Source organism: Oncorhynchus mykiss, chromosome 10 (genome assembly GCF_013265735.2).
Source record: "Oncorhynchus mykiss isolate Arlee chromosome 10, USDA_OmykA_1.1, whole genome shotgun sequence".
Lineage (NCBI taxonomy): Eukaryota > Metazoa > Chordata > Actinopteri > Salmoniformes > Salmonidae > Oncorhynchus > Oncorhynchus mykiss.
In genome coordinates, this window is record NC_048574.1 from 64,170,203 (window position 1) to 64,195,286 (window position 25,084).

Consider the following 25,084-nt stretch of genomic DNA (forward strand, 5'->3'; position numbering starts at 1 on the left):
AGGTTACAAGAAAATGACTGTTTGACTATTCATTTGTGTTACTTTCTCTGTACGACTAATGGTGGAGGATGTTTTCACGGTGAAGATGCTCTTCACGTGAACCAGCATTAAAAACATTTTGCGTTTTGACCATGTGTCTTAAGACCCAAACGGAGTATATTACTTCGCTTCAACCCCACGGAGGTGTAGGAACGCCATGAAATGATTCTACTCAGTAGAACCAAGGTTACATCCGAACCCAAAGTTATCTTTTATTTTCGTAACGGTCGCCAAACCACCTATGGGAGAGGCTGTACCAAAGAGGTCGTTCAGACAACAGAGTAGATGTGAGACAACTCACATTTTAACTTAGTCCAGATGAGTCCCTAGGATGTCCTTTAAACTATGGTATACAACCATATACACAAGCAAGCTGAAAGCTAGAACTTAGATGAGGCTTCAATTGGGTTCAACAGCACAAAAAAGAGTGGAAGGCCTTTGTATAGAACATCCATATTACTGATGGTTGATAAGTATAGGTTATATTGGTTGAGAGAGCGTGTCATGTCCAACACCACAGATCCCACTGATGGTGTGGACATAACATTGAGTCTGTAGTAGGGCTTGTTGTGGTGACCCTATTTATTATCTCAAAATGTAGTCCTCATTTAACAATGCTTACCTAGCTATGAAAGCCACTGAAGCAGACCTAAAGTAATTTATGTAATATATATTTTTTACAAGCAAAATGTTTATGCAAATTGCAATTCTAATATAGCATTGCCAATATGAACCTCTTGACTTCTCAACCGCCTGGTAGAGCTCTGTAATTTCCTAATGAAACATACATTTGAAAAAAAAACTAATTGGAAGTTCTTATTAGAGTTGTTAGTAATAGGAATTGAAAGTGAAATAATTTGTTCAACCTGTTAAGGTTAAGATATGGTTTTGCTTTTGTGCAAACGCACAGGTGGATTGCCACAAACAGCTGTGCATGGCCTAAAACCTCTCTGCCCTCCTTTCAGCCCTGCCAGCTCTCTTTCTGGTAAACATCTTCAATTTATTGCAATTTCCAAGACACTGGAGAATGTAACCTATCTGTTACACTATCTAGTGTAACAGCTAGCTAGCTCCAGTCCTGCGTTTTGAGATAGATATGTTGGAGCCTCCCACGCCGATGAATGATCATGCTGCTTCTCCTCCTTCTGAGTCCAAGCCAAGAACTGCGATCTGTCCCCCGCTATGAGAGCCAAATTCGAACGGAATAGACAGCGGGCTGTGATGCTAAGGCAAGCCCGCCTGGCCAACAAACCATCGGCTGGAGAGGGAGTGAAACTTCGGCTAGAGTCGCCAAGACAGTTGACTCCGGTGGAGGGTTCTTCATTGATGAAGAAGAAGAGGAGAAGCAAAGGACCAAGAAAATTGTGAATCAACCAGGTATGTGGATTAATAATCAATTAAACATTGCTGGGGGCTTCAAGGTATTCATATCTGTTGCATAACGTAATCTCTCATATATGTCAAGATATGTAACAGAGAAAGATGCATTGGTGGTTCATGTGCGCTCTCTTGTGGATTCATGTCATTCCACATACCAGTTGCTGAGTGGAGTCAGTTTCTTTAAATCATTTATAGCTACCTACTACTGTAAATAATGTCCATAATAAATGATTTACGTGACAACCAACCACTATCTGAATGACTAGTAACTCAGTGTTTGACGACTAAAGCACCTTGGCTGAATTCTCCTAGCACTCTTTCCAAACTGATACAAATATTATATAGACACATACATATATACACTGCTCAAAAAAATTAAGGGAACACTAAAATAACACATCCTAGATCTGAATGAATGAAATATTCTTATGAAATACTTTTTTCTTTACATAGTTGAATGTGCTGACAACAAAATCACACAAAATCTTTCAATGGAAATCAAATGTATCAACCCATGGAGGTCTGGATTTGGAGTCACACTCAAAATTAAAGTGGAAAACCACACTACAGGCTGATCCAACTTTGATGTAATGTCCTTAAAACAAGTCAAAATGAGGCTCAGTAATGTGTGTGGCCTCCACGTGCCTGTACGACCTCCCTACAACATTTGGGCATGCTCCTGATGAGGTGGCGGATGGTCTCCTGAGGGATCTCCTCCCAGACCTGGACTAAAGCATCCGCCAACTCCTGGAAAGTCTGTGGTGCAACGTGGCGTTGGTGGATGGAGCGAGACATGTTGTCCCAGATGTGCTCAATTGGATTCAGGTCTGGGGAACGGGCGGGCCAGTCCATAGCATCAATGCCTTCCTCTTGCAGGAACTGCTGACACACTCCAGCCACATGAGGTCTAGCATTGTCTGGCATTAGGAGGAACCCAGGGCCAACCGCACCAGCATCCCAAGGGGTCTGAGGATCTCATCTCGGTACCTAATGGCAGTCAGGCTACCTCTGGCGAGCACATGGAGGGCTGTGCGCCCCCCCAAAGAAATGCCACCCCACACCAAGACTGACATGCTGGAGGATGTTGCAGGCAGCAGAACGTTCTCCACGGCGTCTCCAGACTCTGTCACGTCTGTCACGTGCTCACTGTGAACCTGCTTTCATCTGTGAAGAGCACAGGGCGCCAGTGGCGAATTTGCCAATCTTGGTGTTCTCTGGCAAATGCCAAATGTCCTGCACGGTGTTGGGCTGTAAGCACAACCCCCACCTGTGGACATTGGGCCCTCATACCACCCTCATGAAGTCTGTTTCTGACCGTTTGAGCAGACACATGCACATTTGTGGCCTGCTGGAGGTCATTTTGCAGGGCTCTGGCAGTGCTCCGCCTTGCACAAAGGCGGAGGTAGCGGTCCTGCTGCTGGGTTGTTGCCCTCCTACGGCCTCCTCCACGTCTTCTGATGTACTGGCCTGTCTCCTGGTAGCGCCTCCATGCTCTGGACACTACGCTGACAGACACAGCAAACCTTCTTGCCACAGCTCGCATTGATGTGCCATCCTGGATGAGCTGCACTACCTGAGCCACTTGTGTGGGTTGTAGACTCCGTCTCATGCTACCACTCGAGTGAAAGCACCGCCAGAATTCAAAAGTGACCAAAACATCAGCCAGGAAGCATAGGAACTGAGAAGTGGTCTGTGGTCCCCACCTGCAGAACCACTCCTTTATTGGGGGTGTCTTGCTAATTGCCTATAATTTCCACCTGTTGTCTATTCCATTTGCACAACAGCATGTGAAATGTATTGTCAATCAGTGTTGCTTCCTAAGTGGACAGTTTGATTTCACAGAAGTGTGATTGACTTGGAGTTACATTGTGTTGTTTAAGTGTTCCCTTTATTTTTTTGAGCAGTGTATATATATATATTGTACCAGTCACAATTTGACACACCTACTCTTTCCAGGGTTGTTCTTTATTTTTACTATTTTCTACATTGTAGAATAATAGTGAAGACATCAAAACTATGAAATATTTGAGATTCTTTAAAGTAGCTACCCATTGTAGCTACCCATTGACAGTTTTGCACACTCTTGGCATTCTCTCAACCAGCTTCAGTCACCTGGAATGCATTTCAATTAACAGGTGTGCCTTGTAAAAAGTTAAGTTGTGGAATTTCTTTCCTTCTTAATGCATTTGAGCCAATCAGTTGTGTTGTGTGACAAGGTAGCCGTGATATACAGAAGATAGCCCTATTTGGTAAAAGACCAAGTCCATATTATGGCAAGAACAGCTCAAATAAGAAAAGAGAAACAACAGTCCATCATTACTTTAAGATATGGTCAGTCAATCTGGAAAATTTCAAGAACTTTGAACGCTTCTTCAAGTGCAGTCGCAAAAACCATCAAGCGCTATGATGAAACTGGCTCTCATAAGGACCGCCACAGGAAAGGAAGACCCAGAGTTAGCTCTGCTGCAGAGGATAAGTTCATTAGAGTTACCAGCCTCAGATTGCAGCACAAATAAATGTAAAGTAACAGACACATCTCAACATCAACTGTTCAGAGGAGACTGAGTGAATCAGGCCTTCATAGTCAAATTGCTGCAAAGAAACCACTCCTAGAAGGACACCAATAAGAAGAAGAGACATGCTTGGGCCAAGAAACACAAGCAATGGACATTAGACCGGTAGAAATCTGTCCTTTGGTGTGTTGAGTCCAAATTTGAGATTTTTGGTTCCAACTGCCTTGTCTTTGTGAGACGCAGAGTAGGTGAACGGATGATCTCCACATGTGTGGGTGCTTTGCTGGTGACACTGTCTGTGATTTATTTAGAATTCAAGGCACACTTAACCAGCATGGCTACCACAGTATTCTGCTGCGGTATGTGGTTGCAGAACAGTAACCAGCAGTGGTTATGGAGGGAAATCTCTGGAAAAAGTTGTCACTTAGTGTTTTTAAAATCTAGAGGTTTCCCCTCTATAAACACTGCTTTTTACAAGAGGGGGAACCTCAGGACTTAACCCCCATTAGTGGTCACGGTCCACCAACCATCAGTCAATGCAACCACACTCACAGTGTCAATGCAACCACACTCACAGTGTCAATGCAACCACACTCACAGGCTCTGCCTGGGATAGAACCTACAACCTGCACTTATAATCCAAGAGTACACTAAGAAAGCCTCCCGAGTGGCGCAGTGGTCTAAGGCACTGCATCGCAGTGCTAGCTGTGCCACTAGCGACTCCTGTGGCGGACCAGGCGCAATACACGCGGACACGGTGGTCAGGTGTATGGTGTTTCCTCTGACACATTGGTGCGACTTGCTTGGGTTGTGTTTCGGAGGACGCACGGCTCTCAACCGTCGCCTCTCCCTGAGTGCGTACGGGAGATGCAGCGATGGGACAATTGGGTAGAAAAAAAGGGGTAACAAAAAATAGAAGAGTATACTAAGAAGCCAATAAGTGGCAACATGGGAGCTGGAAATAACAGTCTGTTAGTGACCTCTACTGTTCAGGTCCATAGTCCAAGAACACCTAGGGTGTATTAATTACACCGATTCTGTTGCAAAACTTGTTTTTTTTGCAACAGAAACCATTTACTCAAAAGCGTTTAGCAAATTCAGTTAGTTTCCTTTCTGTTTTTGTTACGTTTGGTTCTCAAATGGTTTCGCAAGACTTGAACACAACCCAGGTGCGGGAGCTTGAACAGACAACTGGCCCTAAGACAACCGGCATGGGGTGGAACTAGCTGGAGAAGACTACCCAGAACAGAGGGCTCTGTGGGAGAGTCGTCGTCGCTAGCCTATCCAAGAACTAGATTCTACCAGATGCGCTAACCGACACCCGCATAGTGGTTGTTTTTGGCGGTGGCACTGTGTAAGAAGTCAAATCCACAAGCGGCTCACGACATTACACATATCACGGACATTGCTATTGGCTGCATGGCAGATTCGCGTGGCTCCTTTCTCCTATTTTTACAGATAATTTCCCACCTTGTGTGTGTGTTTGAGGGGATGTGTGAACACTGGAATGTGTGATGTCATCTACACCTCAATTAAGCTGATAGAAATCGACATTATTTTGTTCAATTTAAGTGTAATTTCCATATAGTCTACACTTTATTTATCGTAATGAACTTCTAAAGCGAGTGGGACGGGTGTGGCTTCGTGACAATGACTACACGAGTAGCCGCTCACCCATTTGACAGCTCCAACGCAGTTACACCTCCAACATATCGCGTAAAATAAGTAATCCGATCTGCTATGCAGGTGTCGGTTATCCCTGGTTAACGCCGAATTGATTGACTCGAGCCCATAGTTGTCCCCCAGCTTCAGTTCGAGGTTGGATACATGGCCTCTCTAGCCCATTCATATGGGCCAGACTGCTCTCCCTCAGACACTGGGCAGAATCAAATCACAATGCAAACAGTCAAACTAGACAATAAGGCCACACCTTTAGCTTTAATCTAAATTGTGCAGTGGGATATTAATGTACCAAACTTCTAAAATAGTCATGAATAAGAGACAACACGATCAAACACAATCCTCAAAATCTCAATACATTTGATCAAAATCATTTATACAGTAAATGTTTTTGTTTTGTTTGTTTTTATACTAGAAAGAAAAGCCTTATACATACGACCAGCTGAGAAATTCAGCACCACGAGGTTGTCCTACAATTTAAACAGTAACAACATGTGTCTGAACTTGTATTACTCTGCCATTGAAGAACACATTCACAGCAACCTGATAAATAAACCTGAACAAATGTTGTTATATACATAATTCCTTCTGAAGGAATTTTAGAAATTGCCTTATCAAAAAAAGCATCAAGGAAATGTGTTAAATCCAAACGCATACTAAAACAAGTTCAACTGCAAATGTTCCAGTGGTTTTAAGGACACAGGCGACCATACAGGTAAGGAGTTTCAACTGTTAGTGTTAATTGCATTCTCTTAAACAATTATACATTCCTATCTCGCAGACATGTAACATTTCAGAGTTCTTGTGTCATTCAAATCTTGTAATACTGACAATCAGTTACATCAGTTAAGAACTAATTCTAATTTTCAATGACAGCAGTGGGTTAACTGCCTGTTCAGGGGCAGAATGACCTTATCAGCTCAGGGATTTGAACTTGCAACCTTTCAGTTCCTAGTCCAACACTCTAACCACTAGGCTACCCTGCCACCCCAATGATTGCACACGGCATGTGTTTCCTTGCAGGTAACCATTGTTGACAGAGGAAGAACAATGATTCCAAGCACCACCCTCTTTTTGAATCTTCCAGACTGTTATTCGAACTCAATCAGCATGACAGAGTGATCTCCAGCCTTGTCCTCATCAACACTCACACCTATGTTAACGAAAGAATCACTGACATGATGTCAGCTGGTCCTTTTGTGGCAGGGCTGAAATGCAGTGGAAATATTTTTGGGGATTCGGGACTTCATCTGATCACTCTTCATAACATTCTGGAGTATATGCAAATTGCCATCATACAAACTGAGGCAGTAGACTTTGTGAAAATTAATATTTGTGTCATTCTCAAAACTTTTGGCCACGACTGTACTTGCCTTTATACAGGGTGAGTACCTGCACGTCTCGGAGCAAAACACTACCTGGAGCGGTATAGAGAAGAATAATTATTCTCCATTCCAGGCATTATAAGGCGGAGCAAATATGATACTGATGAAAAACGTATGGCAAATTGGCAATCCTCAACAATTTAGTTATTATGTGTAGAATATGTTTATAATATGATGTTGCCTGAGCCTCCCTTGTATGCATTCTGGATCTTTGATCTTTACGGCACAAAAGCAAAAGGTCCGCTATTCTTGATCAGGAACACCTGCCTAGCTAGCCATTTCTGAAATTGGTACAATAAGCAAGAACCAGAGATATTTTAGCTATAATCGTGTAGCCTAAACGTTTTTGCAAGAGAACTAGATTCTAGAAAGTGAATAGCTATTATGCGGAAATAAACACTGGCCTTCATTCCAACTTCTGATGTGAGCTACAAAGAGGAAAAGCAAAATGATTCGAAGCAATCCATTCATTGTTGGTATTCGTCCACCGAATCCTTCAGACGTTGTGGTGTGTAGTCAGTTATAAATGCTCATTTGAATCATATCCTGGGAAAGAAAAATAGAAAAGTTTACTCGACTGATGAAACCACAACTCCCGGGTGTAATGTCATCTGTTTTGAGCAGGAATGAGTCAATCACGAGCAAGCACGACAAGTGCCGTTATGTTCATTCCTCCGTGGCGCCCTCTAGCGTACATATCTAGGTGGCAAATGATAGAAGAGAGGATTATAGTCATGTGATGTACTTTTAGGCCAGGCTAATGGAGATAGTGTTTATCCAGATGACTTTCCTTTTTTTGTCCATATAGTCTTGCTCTATGGGCTCTTCAAAGCTGGATAAGCCCAATGTTCCTATGATTTGTTCCTATGATTTGAATTAATACCAATACTGTACTTGATAAATGTGAAATAAAAAATACTCTGACAAGGTTGTTTGTTTCAGTTATCAATATTTTATTTATATATATTATAAATTTTGTCATGAATACAAAGTGTTATGTTTGGGGCAAATCCAAATAACACATTACTGAGTATCACTCTCCATATTTTCGAGCCTAGTGGTGGCTGCATCATGTTATGGGTATGCTTGTAATTGTTAAGGACTGGAGAGTTTTTTTAGGATAAAAAAACATTTACATAATGGAGCTAAGCACAGGCAAAATCGAGGAAAATCTGGTTCAGTCTGCTTTCCACCAGACACTGAGAGATGTGTTTTAGGTTATTGTCCTGCTGAAAGGTTAATTCAAGGCTAAATCTACCCTGGAGTTGCTTACCAAGAAGACAATGAATGTTCCTTTGTGGCCGAGTTAGATTTGACTTAAATCTTCTTGAAAATCTAAGACAAGACCTGAAAATGGTTGTCTAGCAATAATCAACAACACATTTGACAGAGCTTGAATAATTTTAAAAAGAATAATGGGCAAATGATGCACAATCAAAGCTCTTAGAGAATTTTGCCAGAAAGACTCACAGCTGTAATCGCTGCTAAAGGTGATTTTACCATGTATTGAGGGTGGAATACTTACATAAATTTGATATTTCTTTATTTTATTTACTAAATTAGGGAACTTGTCTAAACATGTTTTCACTTTGTCATTATGGGGTATTTTTTGTAGATGGGTGAGAATTTAATTTTATTTTGAATTCAGGCTGTAACACAAAATGTGTAATAAGTCAAAGGGTATGAACACTTTCTGAAGGCACTACATACAGTACATACTTACTTTTACCTGTATAAGATTGAGCTATTTTTTTGTTGCAGTATTACTTTAGTGCCTTGTTGCAAACAGGCTGCATGTTTTGGAATATATTTATTCTGTACAGCAGTGGAGGCTGCTGAGGGGAGGATGGCTCATAATAATGCCTGGAATGGCATCAATGGTATCAAACACATCAGATATTTGGTTTCCATGTGGTTGATACCACTCCATCCCAACCATTATTATGAGCCGTCCTTCCCTCAGCAGCCTTCACTGCTGTACAGGCTTCCTTCTTTTCACTCTGTCAATTAGGTTAGTATTGTGGGGTAACTATAATATTGTTGATCCATCCTCAGTTTTCTCCTATCACAGCCACTAAACTCTGGAAATGTTTTAAAGTCACCAATGGCCTCATGGTGAAATCCCTGAGCGGTTTCCTTCCTCTCTGGCAACTGAGTTAGGAAAGACGCCTGTATCTTTGTAGTGACTGGGTGTATGGAAACACGATCCAAAGTGTAATTAATAACTTCACCATGTTCAAAGAGATATTCAATGTCTGCTTTTTTTGGTAACCATCTACCAATAGGTGTCCTTATTTGCAAGGCATTGGAAAACCTCCCAGGTCTTTGTGGTTGAATCGGTGTTTGAAAATCACTGCTCGACTGATGGACCTGATGTGTGGGGTACAGAGATTAGGTAGTCATTCAGAAATCATGTTAAACACTTATTGCACACAGAGTGAGTCCATGCTTATTATGTGACTTGTTAAACACATACTCCTGAACTTATTTAGGCTTGCCATAACAAAAGGGGTTGAATACTTATTGACATTTCAGCTTTTCATTTTTAATTAATTTGTAATTTTTTTTATCGAAAAACATAATTCCACTTTGATATTAGGGGGTGTTGTCTGTAGGCCAGTGACACAAAATCTCAAGTGAACCCATTTTAAATTCAGGCTGTAACACAACAAAATGTGGAAAAAGCCAAGGGGTGTGAATACTTTCTGAAGGCACTGTAGGTCAGTTGTATAAAACATATTTGATATCGGTGTGCGTCTCTAAACTAGTTGATTATCAGCGGGGAAACAGAGAGTTAACATTTGAACCATCCATAAGTTGCTAATTAAAAAGGTCCGGAGGGGGTATGTCTGTACAGAACCAAAACATAAATAATACAAACACAAAAAAATAAATACACAGGAAAAATAAAGTCCAAACTTTTCCGCCTACCCACAATTCAAATCCATGTTTTCATCTTCGTTGTCGATATTGTGAAGCAACATTGTATTGGTAAACTAAACGGATGTGAACAAATTTGATTGGAAGTGCCATATATATCTTGAGTCCAGGGGTAGCTATACACACTAAGTACGATACCACAGATACTGTTTATGCTCACAGTTCAATCAGATGTTAGCTCCTGTTCAAGCGTAAGAGTGCTGATCTAGAATCAAAACTGATTCTAGATCAGCACTCCTACTCTGAGAAGCGTTTTGAATACAAGCCTTGTTGTTCCTTAGCTATTAGCTGTTACAAAGGCAAAGTAAAAACAATACTGTTTGTTCTCTGGTTTACAGACACACAAACAAAACATTAGATACAAAATAAAGAGAAGAAACCACAAAGGTCAATCGTTGTCCTATTATTCAGAAAAATAGAGCAGGAAATAATAAATATAATGAATTACTGGAGTATAACAACCCATTATTATACAAAGAAACTGATGTATACTGAATATTATAGCTTGCATGTCTATGATAAAACCAAAAAAGTATTGATTTGACTTTTTCTATATAGCCCACTGCTTTTGACCAGAGCCCACAGGGCTCTGTGCTTTTTACCCCTGTACTTTTGACCAGGGCTCATAGGGCCCATAAGGCTCTGTGCTTTTGACCAGGGCCCATAGGGCTCTGTGCTTTTTACCCCTGTGCTTTTGACCAGGGCTCATAGGGCCCATAAGGCTCTGTGCTTTTGACCAGGGCCCATAGGGCTCTGTGCTTTTGACCAGGGCCCATAGGGCTCTGTGCTTTTGACCAGGGCCCATAGGGCTCTGTGCTTTGACCAGGGCCCATAGGGCCCATAAGGCTCTGTGCTTTGACCAAGGCTATAGGGGTCTGTGCTTTGACCAAGGCTATAGGGCTCTGTGCTTTTGACCAAGGCTCATAGGGCTCTGGTCAAAAGTAGTGGACTACATAGAGAATAGGGTGCTATTTCGGACCCCTTCAAAACACTGGAAGGCTGGAAATGACATGATTTGGGTCCAGTATGTTTCCTGCATGGTCTTTTCTCTAGTCCAGAGAACCTATCTGTAACAAAAGGCATTAACACAGAGGTTTTATGTTCATCCTTTGAATAAATACTTCAACCGTTGGGAAACAGGTGGGAAAGGAAAACCAATCTCACAAATGAAGTTGCAGAGTGAACTACAAAATAGCCTGGTCCCAGATCAGTTTGTGCAAAAACATATCCTGGACCAGGCTAGTAACTGACAAAACATTGAACTATAAAATTGAGACTAGAGCCCAGTGAACGCAGTAATAATTAGCGTTGCGGCGGGTCGGTGTAAAAAGCATGAAGCCACAGAACAGTATCAGTGCAGTATCTCAGAGATAGATAGAAGTGGAAAAGCAGTTACATTACATTCACAAGGTTTATGTTTGTTTTGTTCTTAATGAGAGAGAAAAAAATAGCAGAGCACCAGCTTTGGACAGAAGACATTATATATGATATACTGTAGTAGGTCGCCTTCTCTCTCTCACATACGCACACTTAGCTAACACTGATGCCCAATACCAAATCAACCCCTAACCCCTACCCACTATACACCTCTGGAGATCAGAGAGGATTGGATACATGGAAGAAATACAGTGAACATTCCATCTAGACTAGCAGAAGGCAAAGTGTCGTTATTACCATTTAACTTACACCTATCCAATCCTGTTAGATCTCCATAAGTGCATAGGGGGTAGGGGATCGGGGTTGATTTGGGACTGGGAGTGAGACTCACTCAATCTACCCCGCACCCTGCCCCGTGGTGCAGTTCCACCACAGGACACCAGAGGGCGACAAACACACACACACTCTCTCCTCCACCCCACACACACGCCACTCTCCAACACACCTTATAAAACTGTACAGAAAAATCACGAGCAGAATACAAGTACCAAAACACCTCTATTTTGGGTTCTCCTGATATAAGAAAGCCATTATTTAGTTTTTTTTTGTTGTTTTTTTTACAAGATAGTATTCAATTACAACTTATTATACAAATGCATAAACTATAGTGTACAAACTATTCGATTGGTTTCATTCAAAGTAACTACACTATTAAAATACTCTGCTATAAAAGTTGGAAAAATACTTCATTGTGTCACTATGTAATCATACATCATCAGCTGGTAGGGATGGTATATTGATCTTAGCTCGTGTGAAGTAGGCCATCTTCTCCCTGCAAAGAGAGAAGAAATGGCTATCAATCAAGCAAATGTATTTATATAACCCTTTTTACACCAGCAGTTGTTCACAAAGTGCTTTTACAGTAACCTGACCATCAAGGCCTATCAGGATGGAGCATAACAAGTTCAGAGACTATAGCCTGTTTATACCTGGTTCTAACATGTTCTTGTTCACATTCTGATTGTGCCCACATTTTTTGACAGGTATAAACGATTAAAATACGTATTGTGTTCTGATTGTGATCAGATCTTCTAAGTGTAAACAGACAAGATCAGGACAAGATCAGGACGCATGTTAGCGGCAGGTATAAACAGGGCTTACATGACCAGTAGGGTCAGCTATCCAAGATGGCGAGACAAGATACAAACAGTTCAAACCCTATGGTCAAATAGTTGTCCATAAAGGAATAAGGGCTGGACAGAGGAATGTCTGTCTCACCTGAAAGACTGGACCTGCAGGGGGACCTTCTGGCTCTGCTCTCTCAGCCGACACACGTCTTTGGAGGCCCTCCTCATCAGCTTCTCAGCCCGCTGCTCCTGACGCTGTTGCTCCTTAGACTGCTCCGCCTGAGACGGAGGGAGGGAGGGAGACAGAGAAAGTGTTCATTGAATGAGAGAGACTGATAGATTGGAGAGAGAATTTCATAAAAGTGAGAGCAAGAAAGCATTTTACTTCAGTTGCTCTGAAATGCAGGATACTGTGTGGATTCTGCAATCTAATGGTTTCATTCTTTATGCCAAATCTTACTCATCAAGTTGTGACCTGGGCAACGTTTTATTTATTTTAAAAGGGTCACTTCAGGTGAAAGCGAACAGCACCAGATTATACAGCCATTAAGTCTCTTCAGTGCCTAATCAAGCTTGAGAGAACCTGGGGCCAGACCTGGCATTGACCGCCGTTAGCTGCTATTAGTGAGAGTGGCTGATGGCATCATGGCATGGTAGAGTGCCTGGAGGGGCATAAGGGGGTAGAGGGTATCCTTACACAAGCCATCAGATCCTGAGTGCCATTCAAACCATTCCAAAACATGGTGATGTCGAATGGCCTTGGCCTAGTCCTTCTATCACAGCTGGACATTAGCAGTGTTTATGCATGTGCATACTGTATCTATCATATGTCTATCCAGCCACGTGCCTGTCTCTCGGCCTGCTCCAGCAGCCTGTGAAACCGGTGGTCATGCAGCACGGACTCGGGCAGCTCCGTCTCTCCACGGGCCTTCAAGGCCTCCAGGTGGGCCCTCAGGTCCCTCAGGGCCTGGAGCTCGTCGTTCAGACGGCTCTGACGCGTTCGCGAAGCCTGGAGGGCCAGCTCCAAGTCCAGGGAGGTCCGGGTGTTTGTCTCCCCGGCTCCGCCACGCCTCCGCACCACCACCGGCTGGCACAGGGTCTTGGAGGGAGAGAGAATGAAAGAGCAATGCCTAAATAGTTAGTTCCTTATACTACACATAGTTTTTTGTTTTTTATAATATGTTTATTATTTTCCAATAAAAAAAAGAAGACAAAGATACATTGACATTCAGTGTACGGTACTGTTGACTGGAATGGCATATTTAGAGGACATAACAAAACTTAATTCATATATCCCAGAAAATGTAAATGCTGTTAAGAAGACAGCATATAGAAATTACAATCAGTCTAGCTAAACCCAAAATAAATATGGAGTGGAGTACAGCGCAGGGTAGCAGCAGATCATCAGCCCAGTTATGAAGCGGGACTAGACCATTTTATCCAGTATCGGCTGCCATATTTTGTAAAACATTGGACTTCTATTGGAGGTATTGTATGGAATATATTGCACGTTGTTGAAGAACATTCTCAACATTGCTCTTCAGATTATGATGAGTTTCATGGTATTTATTGCAAAGATCTGTGCTTTTTTGCCTGATGTAAATGGCCCCCTTTATTGACCAAATCACCACCATGAAGTTAACCGAAATCGAATGCAAGATAAAGAGAGGACACATGTTAAACTCACCCTCTTAACCCTTAGGCTGCGTCTCTCCGAGGTGTTCCGGACAAACGGGCACTTTTTGGATAATGTGGAGCTGTCGCTATCGCTCCGGTTCAACTGTAAGAAGAAGGAGAGATGAAGAGAGTGGGAAGAGAGAGGGAAGAGTAGAGAACAGAAACATCCACTGTTGTTAGTCTGGGAAAGCTCTGTGGTAGTTTGGTCTTTGGTCTGGGATTGGGGTGTGTGAGGGTGTGTGTGTTTCTGTATCTAAAAAATGACACCTCTACCCATTGGTTCCAAATTAGGATTTTAACTAGGTTCCAACTGTGGTTTTAACTAGGTTCCAACTGTGGTTTTAACTAGGTTCCAACTGTGGTTCCTACTGGGTTCCAACTGGGGTTTTAACTGGGTTCCAACTGTGGTTTTAACTAGGTTCCAACTGGGGTTTTAACTGGGTTCCAACTGGGGTTTTAACTGGGTTCCAACTGTGGTTTTAACTGGGTTCCAACTGGGGTTTTAACTAGGTTCAAACTGGGGTTTTAACTAGGTTCCAACTGGGGTTTTAACTAGGTTCCAACTGGGGTTTTAACTAGGTTCCAACTGGGGTTTTAACTGGGTTCCAACTGGGGTTCCTACTGGGTTCCAACTGGGGTTTTAACTAGGTTCCAACTGTGGTTCCTACTGGGTTCCAACTGTGGTTTTAACTAGGTTCCAACTGTGGTTCCTACTGGGTTCCAACTGGGGTTTTAACTGGGTTCCAACTGTGGTTTTAACTAGGTTCCAACTGGGGTTTTAACTAGGTTCCAACTGGGGTTTTAACTAGGTTCCAACTGGGGTTTTAACTAGGTTCCAACTGTGGTTTTAACTGGGTTCCAACTGGGGTTTTAACTAGGTTCCAACTGGGGTTTTAACTAGGTTCCAACTGGGGTTTTAACTAGGTTCCAACTGGGGTTTTAACTGGGTTCCAACTGGGGTTCCTACTGGGTTCCAACTGGGGTTTTAACTAGGTTCCAACTGTGGTTCCTACTGGGTTCCAACTGTGGTTTTAACTAGGTTCCAACTGTGGTTCCTACTGGGTTCCAACTGGGGTTTTAACTGGGTTCCAACTGTGGTTTTAACTAGGTTCCAACTGGGGTTTTAACTAGGTTCCAACTGGGGTTTTAACTAGGTTCCAACTGGGGTTTTAACTAGGTTCCAACTGTGGTTTTAACTGGGTTCCAACTGGGGTTTTAACTAGGTTCCAACTGGGGTTTTAACTAGGTTCCAACTGGGGTTTTAACTAGGTTCCAACTGGGGTTTTAACTAGGTTCCAACTGGGGTTTTAACTGGGTTCCAACTGGGGTTTTAACTAGGTTCCAACTGGGGTTCCAACTGTGGTTTTAACTAGGTTCCAACTGTGGTTTTAACTAGGTTCCAACTGGGGTTTTAACTAGGTTCCAACTGGGGTTTTAACTAGGTTCCAACTGGGGTTTTAACTGGGTTCCAACTGGGGTTTTAACTAGGTTCCAACTGTGGTTTTAACTAGGTTCCAACTGTGGTTTTAACTAGGTTCCAACTGGGGTTTTAACTAGGTTCCAACTGGGGTTCCTACTGGGTTCCAACTGGGGTTTTAACTAGGTTCCAACTGTGGTTTTAACTAGGTTCCAACTGTGGTTTTAACTAGGTTCCAACTGGGGTTTTAACTAGGTTCCAACTGGGGTTTTAACTAGGTTCCAACTGGGGTTTTAACTAGGTTCCAACTGTGGTTTTAACTAGGTTCCAACTGTGGTTTTAACTAGGTTCCAACTGTGGTTTTAACTAGGTTCCAACTGTGGTTTTAACTAGGTTCCAACTGGGGTTTTAACTAGGTTCCAACTGTGGTTTTAACTAGGTTCCAACTGTGGTTTTAACTGGGTTCCAACTGGGGTTTTAACTAGGTTCCAACTGGGGTTCCAACTGTGGTTTTAACTAGGTTCCAACTGTGGTTCCTACTGGGTTCCAACTGGGGTTTTAACTGGGTTCCAACTGTGGTTTTAACTGGGTTCCAACTGGGGTTTTAACTGGGTTCCAACTGGGGTTTTAACTGGGTTCCAACTGGGGTTTTAACTGGGTTCCAACTGTGGTTTTAACTGGGTTCCAACTGGGGTTTTAACTAGGTTCCAACTGGGGTTTTAACTAGGTTCAAACTGGGGTTTTAACTAGGTTCCAACTGGGGTTTTAACTAGGTTCCAACTGGGGTTTTAACTGGGTTCCAACTGGGGTTCCTACTGGGTTCCAACTGGGGTTTTAACTAGGTTCCAACTGTGGTTCCTACTGGGTTCCAACTGTGGTTTTAACTAGGTTCCAACTGTGGTTCCTACTGGGTTCCAACTGGGGTTTTAACTGGGTTCCAACTGTGGTTTTAACTAGGTTCCAACTGGGGTTTTAACTAGGTTCCAACTGGGGTTTTAACTAGGTTCCAACTGGGGTTTTAACTAGGTTCCAACTGGGGTTTTAACTAGGTTCCAACTGTGGTTCCTACTGGGTTCCAACTGTGGTTTTAACTAGGTTCCAACTGTGGTTCCTACTGGGTTCCAACTGGGGTTTTAACTGGGTTCCAACTGTGGTTTTAACTAGGTTCCAACTGGGGTTTTAACTAGGTTCCAACTGGGGTTTTAACTAGGTTCCAACTGTGGTTTTAACTAGGTTCCAACTGTGGTTTTAACTGGGTTCCAACTGGGGTTTTAACTAGGTTCCAACTGGGGTTTTAACTAGGTTTCAACTGGGGTTTTAACTAGGTTCCAACTGGGGTTTTAACTAGGTTCCAACTGGGGTTTTAACTGGGTTCCAACTGGGGTTTTAACTAGGTTCCAACTGGGGTTCCAACTGTGGTTTTAACTAGGTTCCAACTGTGGTTTTAACTAGGTTCCAACTGGGGTTTTAACTAGGTTCCAACTGGGGTTTTAACTAGGTTCCAACTGGGGTTTTAACTGGGTTCCAACTGGGGTTTTAACTAGGTTCCAACTGTGGTTTTAACTAGGTTCCAACTGTGGTTTTAACTAGGTTCCAACTGGGGTTTTAACTAGGTTCCAACTGGGGTTCCTACTGGGTTCCAACTGGGGTTTTAACTAGGTTCCAACTGTGGTTTTAACTAGGTTCCAACTGTGGTTTTAACTAGGTTCCAACTGGGGTTTTAACTAGGTTCCAACTGGGGTTTTAACTAGGTTCCAACTGGGGTTTTAACTAGGTTCCAACTGTGGTTTTAACTAGGTTCCAACTGTGGTTTTAACTAGGTTCCAACTGTGGTTTTAACTAGGTTCCAACTGGGGTTTTAACTAGGTTCCAACTGTGGTTTTAACTAGGTTCCAACTGTGGTTTTAACTGGGTTCCAACTGGGGTTTTAACTAGGTTCCAACTGGGGTTCCAACTGTGGTTTTAACTAGGTTCCAACTGGGGTTTTAACTAGGTTCCAACTGGGGTTCCTACTGGGTTCCAACTGGGTTCCAACTGGGGTTCTAAGAACTGTTTCCCTCTCTGTGTGCTGTAGATGTAAATCCTGTCAGAGCAAAATTCATGCAGTACTTACACCATAATTCATTGGGCAGTGACCATTGTTTTGTTATTTTGGTTCTGTACTCTAGCACTTTGAGTGTGAAAGGATACAATGACAATGAGGGTGAAGTGCAGACTGTCAGCTTTAATTTGAGGGTATTTTCATACATATCGAATGAACCGTTTAGAAATTATAGAAGCTTTTGTACATAGTCCCTCCCCATTTTCGGGCATCAAAAAACATTGGACAGTTTAACATAATGTAGAATAAAGTAATCATTGTTAATATTTGGTCGCATATCCTTGGCATGCTGGGTATCTTCCCTGGTGATGCTCTGCCAGGCATGTACTGCAGCCATCTTCAGTTCCTGCTTGTTTCAGGGACTTATTGCCTTCAGTCTCCTCTTCAGCATGTAAAAAGCATGTTCAGTTGGATTCAGATCCGGTGATTGACTCGGCCAGTCAAGGATGTTCCACTTTTTGGCCATCAAAAACCCCTTTGTTGCTCTAGCAGTATGTTTAGGGTCATTGTCTTGTTGCATGATGAAGTGCCGTCCAATGAGTTTATCTGAGCAGATAAAATATTTCTGTAGACTTCAGAATTCATTGTTTTACTTCTGTCTACAGTCACATGATCTATGAAGACAAGTGAGCCTGTTCCACTGGCAGCCATTCAGGCCCAAGCCATAACACCCCCTCCACCATGTTTCACGGATGAGGTGGTATGCTTTGGATCATGGGAATGTCTTTTTTTCCTCCACACTTTCCTCTTTCCATCACTCTGGTACATGTTAATCTTTGTCTCATCTGTCCACAATACTTTTTTCCCCAGAACTCTTGGGGCTCTTTCAGGTGCTTTTTTAGCAAACTGTAATCTGGCCTTTCTGTTCTTCAGGCTTATCTGTAGTTTGCATCTTGTAGTGTACCCTCTGTAGTCCTGCTGGTGTAGTCTTCTACGCATGGTAGACTTTGACACATCTACACCTGCATCCAGGAGACTGTTTTTGATCTTTTGGGCTGTTGTCAGGGGGGGTTCTTCACCATAGAGAGTATTCTCCGGTCATCCACTACAGTGGTCTTCCTCAGTCTACTGGGTCTTTTGACATAATTGAGTTCACCAGTTGTTTTCTTGTTAATGATGAACCAAACTGTTGACTCAGGCATGCCCAGGGTTTTTGCAATGTTCCTGATTGATTGATTTTCATTTCTGAGCTTTATGACGGCCAGCTTCATTTGCATCGACACTGCTGTCTTCCTCATGTTGTCACACCCCAACAACAACCTCCAAAGGCAATAGCAAAGTCTAGAATCAATACTATTCATTAACAGCTCTCCTGCATTCAGTAACGACACAAATGAATACACCTGCCTAACGACACACTTCTAAGAAGCCAATTCAACAAATACTTGTAGAACCTTAAAATGGGGAGACCATGTACAAAAGGTGCTGTAATTTCTAATCGGTTCATCCAATATGTATGAAAATACCCTCAAATTAAAGCTGACAGTCTGCACTTCACCCTCATTGTCATTATATTCTTTCAAACTCAAAGTGCTAGAGTACAGAACCAAAATAACAAAAAAAAGGGTCACTGTCCAATGAATTATGGTGCTCACTGTGTGTATACAACCCACTCACCCTGCAGATGTACTGGTTGCGCTCCCCAGGGGAGAAGGTTTGAGACCTCATGATCATACTGTTCCGTACGAAGCCTCTCTGAGCGCTGCGTGGTCCTGGTCCCAGGCTGGGTCTGTCTTTAGGCCTCACCGCCACACCACACATCTCTGTGTTCGTCTCCGCATCCACCTGGAGAAGGTTGTATATTACAGCTACAGAGATGTGGGTTCACCAAATAAAAGTGGACTTTTTGAAGTGTGTGTGTGTGTGTGTCTAGATCTAACGGCTCTGGGTTCCACATTAAACACACCTCTTTGAGGCCAGATTTCTTCATTCAGCCGGATGAGTGTGTGTGTGTGTGTGTGTGTGTGTGCGCGTGCGTGCGTGCGTGCGTGTGTGTGTGTGTCAGAGCACACGTGGCTTACCAGCGTTGGTCCTTTATTTGCCTGAGGGCGTCTCTCTTTACATCTCCTCTCCTCCTCTTCCTTCTCCTCCTCTTCCTCTCTGGCTGGCTCTTCTCGACACTTCTCCTCCCTCTCCTCCCCTCCGTACGCCGGCCCAGAGCCAGCAAACCTCTTCTCTGCCTTGACAGAATCCTTCCTCTCCTCCTCCCCCTCTTCTTCCTCCTCAAGTCCGAGGACCAGTTGAGGGCTGTCCTCTCCCAGCATGCTCAGCCTGTCATGAGGGGAGAGGTCAGGGGTCAGCCATATTGTTACATGCAATACAACCTGCCTGGCTGGTATATTTGAGTCAAATGTTGATGTAGCCATGTTGTACGTCTTGAAAGTAAGACGGACATGTGTTTTTACGAGAGGAAAATGTCCCCCTAAGGTGTTTTTTAAAAAAGTATTTGAAATGTTTAATTGAATATTAAAACATACAATCTACCTGCAGTGAAGCCACTCAACATTTACATTACATTCAGTCATCTAACCGTCTCCCATCCAGAGTGACCCACAGGAGCCACCAGGACCAAGCGCCCTGCCCAAGGTCACGTCGACAGACCTCCCACCAAGTCAAAAGGTGTTTGTAATGGTTATAAAGTGTCATCTGTGAGGGAGCTGTCAGTACAAATTGTTCTCTGTCCATCCCCAGGTGGCCCTGCCTCTCCAACTGTGATATGTGTGTGTACTGAAACTAATAGTGTTTGTAATGGTAGTAAAAAGAGTAGGCTGTGAGGGACAGTGGGTCAGTACCATTGGTGTCCGTCCATGTCCAGCTGGCTCGCTCTCTCCTTCTCCTCCAAGGCCAGTTCCTGTTCCACAGCCTCCAACTCGCTGGAGGTCCTCTGCAGCAGGGCCGACACCGCATCCTGACAACATACACACAACACAATATTGGAACGAGGCGCCACTTCAGCCTGGGGTTCGATCCCAGCCTGGGGTTCGGCCGGCTGTCTCACAGGAGCCCCATAGGGCGGCGCACAATTTGCCTCAGCGGCCCGGCGGTGTTTGGCCCGGGGGGCTTTCCTTGGCTCATCGCACTCTAGCGACTCCTTGTAGCGTGCCAGGCGCCTGCAAGCTGAGTTCAGTCGTCAGTTGAACGGTGTTTCCTCCAACACACTGGTGCGGCTGCCTTCCGGGTTAAGCGAACAGTGTGTTGAGAAGCAGCGCGGCCTGGAAGGTCCTGTTTCGGAGGACACATGACTCGACCTTCGCCTCTCCCGAGCCCGTTGGGGAGATGCAGCAATGAGACCAGATCGTAACTACCAATTGGATTTCATGAAATTAGGGAGAAAGGGGGGTCAAATTACAACAACAACTTTCCATTTGACTTTCGTGTGCTGCCATCTGAGGCCGATACAGCTTGGCCTCCACTAGTCATTTCCCCTTCAGTAGAATAGAATGCATATTCTGTATAACATAACCTGCATGCAGCAGTGAATTTGAACTGATTTCCAATCAGAGTGAAGTGGGCATATCCAGAAACATGTAGACTGAGGCAGGCAGTGTCAAGTGGTCTGAAGTGGTGGAGGAGGACTCACCATGTCCACGGGCCCTGCAGGGTGCTGCTCTGGCCCAGGGCCGGGTCTCTCCTGGCTGGCCTCTTCTATCTCTCTGGTCCTCTCACTGGTCAACAGGTTGTACCACACACGGGTCATATCCCCACTCACTGGAAGCTCTCCCAGACTCACATGGGCTCCAGCCTAGCGAGAGAGAGAGAGAGAGAGAGGGTCAGGAGAAAGATAATGACAAATAGTGACAGAGTGTGCGCGAGAAAGTGTCTGTCAGTTCGTCTGCCCATCTTTGGTCACATTCTTGACCCTGTCCCAGTCGTAATGGGTGACGTTGTTATAAGCAAGCAATATGTTGTTGTGTGGTAATTCTACAGTGGAGGTGTAGTGTCAGCTCTGTATTTAGTTAACTGAGTGTTGGTAGGTGCTCAAAGCTTGTTGGTAAGTGTGTTTGTGCTGTGCGTTGTGTACGTACCAGGCAGTCCTCGGTGCGTCCGGGACCCACGGTGCAGGCGTCGACGCGGAGCGTCTTGTGCCGTAGGACGCCGTGCGGCGCGGCCGCCCTGAACACCTCGTTGAACGTCACGCTGTCGGGCAGCGCCACGGGCACCACACGGGTCCTGAACAGACTGCTGATGTCACTGGAAGATGGGAGGAGCGCCACCCGGATGTATCTTTTGGGGGGGGGGAGCAGGAGGGAGAGAGAAAAGAGAGTTATACAAAAAACTTTCAAAAGAAAACGAGACATTTTCACAAGCAACTTTGAGTAATAGAAGAAGACATTTCAATGTTGTTGAGGTCATGTCGTCCAGTAACAACATAATATTCTTAAACTCAGAGAGTTAATGTGGAGACAGAGGCAGTAGGTTGGAAAAGTGAACGTGGCCTGGGGACTGTTGGGATAAAGGCTGGTTACCTCTGGTGTGTTGTGTTATTGAGATGTGTGCTCTTCCCTTTCTGCCTGCTGTTCTGTAGCTTCCGGCCAGAGCGCCTCGAGCATCTTTGAGGATTTCTCTCTCTGCTCCAGTTAACATTGACTCAAACACTTCCCGGGAAAAAAACCCTCTCTGCTCTCTGCAAGACTCCTTTCCTCTCACCCGCAAACGAACCCCCACGCAGCAGACTCATCTGCATATGCATATTTCACAAACTACAAAGGAGCCCAAATTTTCACTCAAATGAATACGATGAAGGAAGTTTGGTTGAAGAAAAAAAAAAGAAAAAAAAAAAACGGAGTTAAAATGCCTAGATACCACCTGCTAAGTTGTATCATATTTTGGGGGGAGATATTCCAGCTGAATGTTGTGCGAGGGATTCAAAGGCGTTTCCCCGCTGTTCGATTGGACACGAATGCCTTTTCAAGCCTGGGAACATGAGAGGGTGGATTAACTTCATTTTTCATTTTTGTCGGCCATAAAAGAAACAGAAAAGGGGGCTGCTGGCGGGAGAGAAAGCCGCGAGGGGTCTCGATAAATAATAACATGACAGAGCCCACTCACCCCTGCAGAGAGTAGACAAGACACACCTGTGTGATGTAAGGGCAAGTGTGTGTGTGTGTCTCAAGCTTTATTAGTCGTGTGTACAGGATACACATGGTATACACCAGCGCTATTCAGCTCTTACCCTACGAGGTCCGAAACCTGATGGTTTTCTGTTCTACCAGATAATTAATTGCGTCCACGCTAGAAGCATGTGTTTCAGACATAAGGAAGTGGATGGCTGCAAACTTTCTACCTTTAAACTCGGACAAAACAGAGATGCTTGTTCTAGGTCCCAAGAAATAAAGAGATCTTCTGTTGAATCTGACAATTAATCTTAATGGTTGTACAGTCGTCTCAAATAAAACTGTGAAGGACCTCGGCGTTACTCTGGACCCTGATCTCTCTTTTGAAGAACATATCAAGACCATTTCAAGGACAGCTTTTTCCATCTACGTAACATTGCAAAAATCAGAAACTTTCTGTCCAAAAATGATGCAGAAAAATGTATCCATGCTTTTGTCACTTCTAGGTTAGACTACTGCAATGCTCTACTTTCCGGCTACCCGGATAAAACACTAAATAAACTTCAGTTAGTGCTAAATACGGCTGCGAGAATCCTGACTAGAACCAAAGAAATTTGATCATATTACTCCAGTGCTAACCTGACACTGGCTTCCTGTCAAGGCAAGCGCTGATTTCAAGGTTTTACTGCTAACCTACAAAGCATTACATCGGCTTGCTCCTACCTATCTCTCTGATTTGGTCCTGCCGTACATACCTACACGTACGCTACGGTCACAAGACGCAGGCCTCCTAATTGTCCCTAGAATTTCTAAGCAAACAGCTGGAGGCAGGGCTTTCTCCTATAGAGCTCCATTTTTATGGAATAGTCTGCCTACCCATGTAAGAGACGCAAACTCGGTCTCAACCTTTAAGTCTTTACTGAAGACTAATCTCTTCAGTGGGTCATATGATTGAGTGTAGTCTGGCCCAGGAGTGGGAAGGTGAACGGAAAGGCTCTGGAGCAAAGAACCGCCCTTGCTGTCTCTGCCTGGACGGTTCCCCTCTTTCCATTGGGATTCTCTGCCTCTAACCCTATTACAGGGGCTGAGTCACTGGCTTACTGGGGCTCTTTCATACCGTCCCTAGGAGGGGTGCGTCACTTGAATGGGTTGAGTCACTGATGTGATCTTCCTGTCTGGGTTGGCGCCCCCCCTGGGTTGTGCTGTGGCGGAGATCTTTGTGGGCTATACTCTGCCTTGTCTCAGGATGGTAAGTTGGTGGTTGAAGATATCCCTCTAGTGGTGTGGGGGCTGTGCTTTGGCAAAGTGGGTGGGGTTATATCCTTCCTGTTTGGCCCTGTCCGGGGGTGTCCTCGGATGGGGCCACAGTGTCTCCTGACCCCTCCTGTCTCAGCCTCCAGTATTTATGCTGCAGTAGTTTATGTGTCGGGGGGCTAGGGTCAGTTTGTTATATCTGGAGTACTTCTCCTGTCCTATTCGGTGTCCTCTGTGAATTTAAGTGTGCTCTCTCTAATTCTCTCTCTTTCTTTCTCTCTCTCGGAGGACCTGAGCCCTAGGACCATGCCTCAGGACTACCTGACATGATGACTCCTTGCTGTCCCCAGTCCACCTGGCCGTGCTGCTGCTCCAGTTTCAACTGTTCTGCCTTATTATTATTGGACCATGCTGGTCATTTATGAACATTTGAACATCTTGGCCATGTTCTGTTATAATCTCCACCCGGCACAGCCAGAAGAGGACTGGCCACCCCACATAGCCTGGTTCCTCTCTAGGTTTCTTCCTAGGTTTTGGCCTTTCTAGGGAGTTTTTCCTAGCCACCATGCTTCTACACCTGCATTGCTTGCTGTTTGGGGTTTTAGGCTGGGTTTCTGTACAGCACTTTGAGATATCAGCTGATAAATTTGATTTGATTTGGGGGGGGGGGGGCAAGTGTTTAAATTGTGCGGTATTTAGCAATCATAATAGGAGTCTGGTAGCAGCAGATATGTGTGTGAATGTGTGTGTGTGTAGATGTGTGTATGGGTGTGAATGTGTGTCAAGGTACAAAGAATCAGAGCAGGTGGTCAGTCCAGTTCAAGTGTTCAGCAGTATGATGGTTTGTAGATAGAAACTGTCTCTGAGCCTGTTGGTATCAGACCTCATGCTCCGATACCGTCTGCCCGACGGTGAGTGAACAGCTTGTGGCCGGGTTGTGTGGGGTCCTTGATGATGCTGCGGGCCATCCTCAGGCACCGTTTCCAGTAGATGTCCTAGATGGGTGAAAGCACGGTCCCAGTGTACCGGGCCATCTGCACCACCCGCTGGAGGATGGAGCAATTCCCGTACCAGGCTGTGATGCAACCGGTCAGGACGCTCTCGACAGTGGTAGTATTTGGGTGCAGCGTGTGTGTGTGT

The 25,084-nt window shown here is 44.2% G+C and overlaps 1 protein-coding gene across 1 annotated transcript in view; it reads right to left on the minus strand.

Moving 5' to 3' along the window:
• Positions 1-9,595: 9,595 nt before the first annotated feature.
• The window catches only part of LOC110534480 (protein WWC2), a 50,648-nt gene continuing 35,159 nt past the window's right edge, over positions 9,596-25,084 (minus strand). The window contains exons 16-24 of the mRNA XM_036933604.1: positions 21,662-21,860; positions 21,217-21,378; positions 20,429-20,544; positions 19,658-19,907; positions 19,254-19,421; positions 14,129-14,221; positions 13,289-13,540; positions 12,593-12,720; positions 9,596-12,146 (exon numbers count right to left, since the gene is read on the minus strand). Of these exons, the coding sequence (XP_036789499.1) occupies positions 12,080-12,146; positions 12,593-12,720; positions 13,289-13,540; positions 14,129-14,221; positions 19,254-19,421; positions 19,658-19,907; positions 20,429-20,544; positions 21,217-21,378; positions 21,662-21,860 (1,435 nt within the window). The 3' untranslated portion in view covers positions 9,596-12,079. The remainder of the gene's footprint in view (positions 12,147-12,592; positions 12,721-13,288; positions 13,541-14,128; positions 14,222-19,253; positions 19,422-19,657; positions 19,908-20,428; positions 20,545-21,216; positions 21,379-21,661; positions 21,861-25,084) is intronic.